The sequence below is a fragment of the Myotis lucifugus genome, unplaced genomic scaffold (assembly GCF_000147115.1).
Source record: "Myotis lucifugus unplaced genomic scaffold, Myoluc2.0 scaffold_4, whole genome shotgun sequence".
NCBI classification, from domain to species: domain Eukaryota; kingdom Metazoa; phylum Chordata; class Mammalia; order Chiroptera; family Vespertilionidae; genus Myotis; species Myotis lucifugus.
In genome coordinates, this window is record NW_005871052.1 from 13,288,043 (window position 1) to 13,294,879 (window position 6,837).

The window sequence follows — 6,837 nt, forward strand, 5'->3', positions numbered from 1 at the left end:
CCACCTTCTCCCTCCCTGTCACAGTCACACTGGTCTTGCCGTTTCAAGTGGGAAACAGTCTCAGGCCCCACGCAATCCCTTTTGCAAAGCTGAGGAGTGTGTGTGTGTGTGTGTGTGTGTGTGTGTGTGTGTGTGTATGCGCGCGCGCGCGTCTGTGTGTATGTGTTTTGTGTAGGGTGGAGGACTAGGGGCGGGGATTCCATGACGTTACCGGCTCCGCCTCTGGGATATATAAGGGGAGCTTGGCGCGCAAGGACCCCAAGCAGCAGCTTTGAAGCCTGAGCATTAGAAATAGGCACCCCCAAGCCAACTCGGCTTAACTCAGCCTCGCTGAAGCCTACTCAAGACTAACCGCTCCCTGGTAAGCCTTGGGGGCCAGCACGTGCGTCGGAGGGGGATGGAGAGGGTCCAGGCATGCCTAGGATTCTCTGGCAACCATGGTTTGCAGTTGCATCATTGCAGCTGTGACCTGTTGCTGGCGAGACCCCGGCCCCGGGAGCTATTTTTTTTTTTTTTTTTTTTTACCTCAGCGCCAGACCGTTTCTAGATGGGGGCATAATAATTTGGGAGCTGAGTAGGGGGGCCTAGTGCGGAGCCCCTTCTCTCTGGTGCGAGCAATTTTGGGTTGCTCAGGGGCTCCTCTTGGGTCGCATCTCCAAGTCTTTTTAGATGTCAAGCCCCGCCTCACTGTTGATGCTTGCTGGTCAGCCTAGCGGGGCGGGAGGAAATGGGGGAACATTAACATTTGCTTACTCCCCTGATCCACGGCCACGCAATTCTGCGGTGTAGGCTTGGTGAGGAGGGATGGAATTGAGGCTCTGCTCACTTTAGATCTGCAGCCCAGGTTGCTTCCCCCCACCTCTTCGGGTGATGTAGGAACCACACCTATTGAGTGGCCCTGAGGGCGAGGACTGAAAAAGAATGTGGATATTGGGCTTCATCCCCAATTTGCTGGCCCCTCCTGAGTCGAGTTCTGTTTAATTCCTAAGGAAGCAGACATATTAGGCCCCATGGTTCCTGGGTTGAAGTCTAGGATCAATCCCATAGTTTCCCTGCCATGCCACGTTCTTACTATAGGGGATTTTCATACCCCTTTTCTGAAATTTGTCCTTCCACAAACCTGTGGGGTATTGTTATTCCTGTCTGTGTGGGAAGAAACTGAGGTTAGAAGAAAAGTGACTTGCCTTTGTTTTTTTCAATAGCCTCCCGCCCATCCCCCCTTCCTCCCCAGTAGCACCTGTGCTTGGTGCAGAGGGTATTGTAATTCATTCCTAGAGTTTAGGGATTATGAGCCCTACTGAAGAGCTTTTGTCTTGTTTTTTCACCAGGTCCTAGTAACCTCTTCAATTCCAGCTACAATGCCATTGCAGAAACTTCGCAGATTTGGTCATAAGCTGGCACGCAGACGTACACTGGAGCCAGGCATGGCTGAGACTCGCCTTGCCAGATGCCTGAGCACTCTGGATTTAGTGGCCCTGGGTGTGGGCAGCACATTGGGTGCAGGCGTGTATGTCCTGGCTGGGGAGGTGGCCAAAGATAAAGCAGGACCATCCATTGTGATCTGCTTTTTGGTGGCCGCTCTATCTTCTGTGTTGGCCGGGCTGTGCTATGCAGAGTTTGGTGCCCGGGTTCCCCGATCTGGTTCAGCATATCTCTACAGCTATGTCACTGTGGGTGAACTCTGGGCCTTCACCACTGGCTGGAACCTCATCCTCTCCTATGTCATTGGTGAGATGTTGGGGCAGGGAGGAAACTGTACAGCCAATGAAGGGGCTTTTGAGTCAGGAAATCTGGATGGAATGTTGAAGTCATTCACAGGACTTCAATACCCCTAAATGTGTGTGTCCGATGGCGGGCTGGAAGGCTTCAAGGTGTGGAGAAATTGTTCATTCTACTTACCTTTATCCTGGTTTTCTTTAAGTTGACTAGTTTTGGTTTTTAAAAAGTAAGTCTAGGTGAAAATCGGAGGGATTCTTGTGAGACTGCTAGGGGGGAGGGAGGACAGTTGGGGGGACTCTTAACCCATGTTTCTCCCTCTGCTCTACCAGGTACAGCCAGTGTGGCCCGAGCCTGGAGCTCAGCTTTTGACAACCTGATTGGGAACCACATCTCTCAGGCTCTGCAGGGGAGCATCTCACTGCATGTTCCCCATGTCCTCGCAGAATATCCAGATTTCTTTGCTTTGGGCCTTGTATTGTTGCTCACTGGTGAGGGCAAGGGACTGGGATAATGATGGGGGTAGGGGAGGGACTAGGCCTGAGAAGGGCTTGGGGGAGGTGGTAATGGTGAGAAAGAAGAGAAGCTGGGAAAGAGCAGTCTGCACATAGAGGGACTGAGGGCTTTCTTGCTTAGAGTTCTGAATGCCTCTTTTCCACAGGATTGCTGGCTGTGGGGGCTAGTGAGTCGGCCTTGGTTACCAAAGTGTTCACAGTGGTGAACCTTTTGGTTCTCGGTTTTGTCATCATCTCTGGCTTCATTACGGGGGATGTACACAACTGGAAGCTCACAGAAACGGACTACAAACTGACCATGGACAAACTCAATGATACTCATAGGTTAGGAGATTCACTCTCAGCAGATGCAGAGCTGGGAACATGATGAGGAGCAGGAGGCATCCATGCTGAGGGGTTCTGGGTTGGCAGTAGGGAGGAATGGGAGCCTAGGCTTTGAAGACCTAAGTAGTTTGGCATTAGAGAAAAGGTGTGGAGTTGGCTGGACACACCCTTACCTTTTTCATCCCTTCTTCTATTTTAGGTTGGGCCCTCTGGGCTCTGGAGGATTTGTGCCTTTTGGCATCGAGGGGATTCTCCGTGGAGCAGCTACCTGTTTCTATGCATTTGTTGGTTTCGACTGTATTGCTACCACTGGTAACATGGCCATTCCATTCTGTCCTGTCTGGGGCTTGGGCACAGTGTGTGCTCAGGCTGCATGCATACTGGGGGAGGTAGAGGAGTGAGTCTGCTTTCCTGATTCAGAACATCGTGCCCCTTCCTGCAGGGGAAGAGGCCCAGAATCCCCAGCGTTCCATCCCCATGGGCATTGTGATTTCACTGTTCATCGCTTTTTGGCCTCTTTTGCCGTCTCTTCGGCACTCACGCTAATGATGCTTACTATCAGCTTCACTCTGAGAGTCCCTTGCCTGAGGCATTTCTCCATGTTGGATGCGCCCCTCCCCGCTATGTTGTGGCTATTGGATCCCTCTGTGCTCTTCTACCAGGTCAGTGTCAAAATGTTTATTGTCCTCTGCTGTCAGAGTCTCAGGTTATAGCTTTCAGTACCACAGAATACCCCTTACAAGGTCGGTGAGGAGAATGTGGAGAGTCCTTAACCTCACAAGCTTGGGGAGAGAGATCACAATCAACTTATGCCACTCTGGACATTCTTCTCTCCAGCCTCTTGGGCTCTATGTTCCCCATGCCTCGGGTGATCTACGCAATGGCGGAGGATGGATTGCTCTTCCGTGTCCTTGCCCGGATCCACAGTGGCACACGCACCCCCATCGTAGCCACTGTGGTTTCTGGCATTATTGCAGGTGAAAAATCGTTTTTGCCCTTTCCCTAGTTGGTTCACCAACTCCCTTAACTTTGCTCTTCCCTTTTCTGATTTTTTGTTTTCTGCCCATCATTTGCAGCATTAATGGCATTCCTCTTTGAACTTGCTGATCTTGTGGACCTCATGTCAATTGGGACCCTGCTTGCTTACTCCCTGGTGTCTATTTGTGTTCTCATCCTCAGGTGAGACTCCATCCCCATGCTGAGATTTGGGTTTTTATTCTTGGAGGGGGAATGATGGGGATCTGCTCCTCCTTCCCCCTTTGCCTTCATCATCCTGACTATCCTTGAGGAATATGGATATCCCTCTCTGCCAAAAAGAGCTTCTGCCCTTCATGGTGACCAGAAAGGGTAAGCTGCCTGAGAGAAGATCATAAAAACAATTAAGGATTGTTGTTATTATTGCCTTCTTACTCTTGCTTCAGATATCAGCCTGGCCAGGAGATGAGGATTGAGGAAGATGAACTGGCATTGCAGGAGGAGACGATGCCTGAAATAGAAAAGCTGACCCTACAGGCACTATTTTGTCCGCACAACCTCAGCCCCACTCCACTCTCTGGCCAAGTTGTCTATGTTTGTTCCTCACTACTTGGTGAGCAATGAAATTTTTCTCTGGGGTGGCTCTGAGGTCAGCATGATGTGGGGGAGAGAGTATGTGGCATTTGGTGGCTGAGGAAGAACTGGAGAGATGACCCGCCTTGGAATGGGGTGCCTAATGTCTTAACATGTTGGTCTCAAGAAAGAATTGGTTTTGATGTTTCTCAACTTGACTCTTGAAGCTCTGCTCCTAAGTGTCCTTTGCCTGGTGCTGGCCCAGTGGTCAATTCCACTGCTTTCTGGAGATCCAGTGTGGATTGCAGTGGTTGTGTTGCTCCTGATGCTCATTACTGGGTTCACTGGGGTCATCTGGAGACAGCCACAGAGCTCTGCTCCCCTTCACTTTAAGGTAAATGACCTTTCTCTTTCCCCCCTACCAACCTATCTTGAAAGAAAATAGGCTACAGATACCTTGCAGTCAAATAAGGTTCATAGATATTCTTTAATTGGGCAAGAAAGGGATGATATGGGAGATGCCTAGACCAAAGACCTCTTTGACACTCCTTAGTTCCTTCCCAGTTCCATTTCCCTAAATTTTGAGAATTTTTACAGTTCCATATGAGGTACACTAAATGAGTGGGTACTGAAATACACAGTTGGGCTTTCCCTCTCCTGCCTGAGGAGGTTAGGGATCTCTTTCTAGGTCACCTTGTAGTATGTAAAAAAAAGATTTTGCTTTGTTCTCAGGTACCTGCTTTGCCTCTCCTCCCACTAATGAGCATCTTTGTGAATGTTTACCTTATGATGCAGATGACATCTGGCACCTGGGCCCGATTTGGGGTCTGGATGGTGATTGGTAGGTATCCACTTGGGAAGAGTATGCTTCTTGGGTGTCCTATCCCAATTCCTTTCCCTCTTGGTCTTAAGTAGAACTATTAAGCCTTTACAGGTCACTATTTCCTCACCTCACAGCTACCTTTCCACACTAGGGTTTGCAATCTATTTCGGCTATGGAATCCAGCACAGCCTAGAAGAGGTTAAGAGTGATGAACCCCCACTCAAGTCTAGAACCCGATCTGTAGACTTTGATCTCAGCAGTACCTAAATGCTATCTGGTCCCCCACACAATAATGGAGAGAACTCCTCAGGACATGGAGAGCTAGCAATGGGATATTGGTGGGGAAACATTAATAGGTCTTTGCTATTTCTCATCTCCTTTTTTTAAATGTGTCTACTTTTTAATTGCATCTGTAGCAGCTTACTGGCTTGTAAAAAATATTAAAAGAGTCTAGAAAAAGAAACTATGTCTTGTTTTTTGCTTGCTAGAGATTATGTGAAGCCTGACTTTCAGTGTGGAGAGCTTCAGATAAGTGTGCTTTGTTCCAGTCACTGAAAAAGTATCTGTTGTGCCTGTGTGTGCTTCTTGTTGGCTCAGGGTTTGAGGAGGCTGGTGTAAGCAGTCATCCAGTCTAGTAACACTGAAAGGAATACTCTTGAGATATATTTTCCCTTGCTATACTAAAGGTTAGGTTCTGGGGCTTGTGGTAGACTCTGATCTCAACACTGGCATTGGTCAGGGTCCACACTGAGACCACTGTCTTCTGTTCTGGCCCCTTCTAGTTGGACCAGTCTAAGACTTCTGTGTTTGACTGAGCAATAGAAATTTTGGCTGGGGGGTTGGCAATTCTGGGACAGAAGTGGACAATGGGGAGTAGTTGGTAAAACATTGTGTATATGTATAAATACTGATTGCTACACAGGTAGTAAGGGAACAGAGAGGTGAAGTCAGAGCTCTGCTTAGCCAAGAACTAGTCATTTATTTAACAAACATATGATGTTCCTATAAAAACACTAGGTCCCATGCTGGATGCTGGAGATACAAGCATGAATAAAATATCCCTACCCTCAGGGAACTCACAGTCTAGTGGGAGAGACAAAGCAGGTAAATATCAAACAGTATGATTTGTACAAGGGCAGAGATAAGTGCTGAGTGCTGCAGAAGCACAAAGGATAATGCTTGACTGAGTCTTGAATCAGTGTTTATGAAGTGGACTGAGGAGAGGACTTGTCTGTAAGTGAAAAGTGTGCTCCAAACCATGGAAGTGTGAAAAAGCATATAGAATTTGAGAATATGACGTATAGCTTAATGTGGCTGAGGGGTAGCATGTGTGGGATTGTAGTGAACAATAACAGACCATATAAATGGCTTTGTATACCTTACCAAGGAATTCAGAGGTCTTAAAAAGATGTGTGTGTGGCCCACCCAGTGTGGCTCAGTGGTTGAGCATTGACCTATGAACCAGGAGGTCACAGTTCAATTCCCGGTCAGGGCACATGACTGGGTTGTGGGCTCGATCCCCAGTGTGGGATGTGCAGGAGGCAGCTGCACATCAATTATTCTCTCTCATCATTGATGTTTCCATCTCTCTCTCCCTCTACCTTCTCTGAAACCAATAAAAATATATTTAAAAAGATGTGTGTGTGTGTGTGTGTGTGTGTGTGTGTGTGTGTGTGTAGTGAAGGGAGGAGTCACTGAAGGATTCCAAGCAAGCGGATGGGTTGGATTTGTTAGACTGGCAGCAGTGAGGATGGGTTAGAAGAGGATGGGGGAAAGTTAGGAGCAGTGAGATAATAGCTACCATTTTCTTGAGTATTTTATTATATGGTCAATATTGGTACATATAATTTCATTTAGTCCTGGCAATAAACCCTATGAAGTAGATATGATACTTATCTTTTACAGATAGGG

At 47.9% G+C, this 6,837-nt stretch overlaps 1 protein-coding gene across 1 annotated transcript; it reads left to right on the forward strand.

The window, feature by feature from the left end:
• The first annotated feature begins 1,358 nt into the window (after window positions 1-1,358).
• On the forward strand, window positions 1,359-5,193 carry SLC7A3 (solute carrier family 7 member 3). Its single transcript, XM_023765075.1, is given in 13 exon segments — window positions 1,359-1,728; window positions 2,049-2,207; window positions 2,378-2,555; window positions 2,755-2,867; window positions 2,998-3,057; window positions 3,060-3,104; window positions 3,107-3,221; window positions 3,393-3,532; window positions 3,632-3,734; window positions 3,977-4,143; window positions 4,331-4,497; window positions 4,836-4,944; window positions 5,078-5,193. Coding segments are annotated over 13 exon segments (1,842 nt in total).
• Window positions 5,194-6,837: the final 1,644 nt, after the last annotated feature.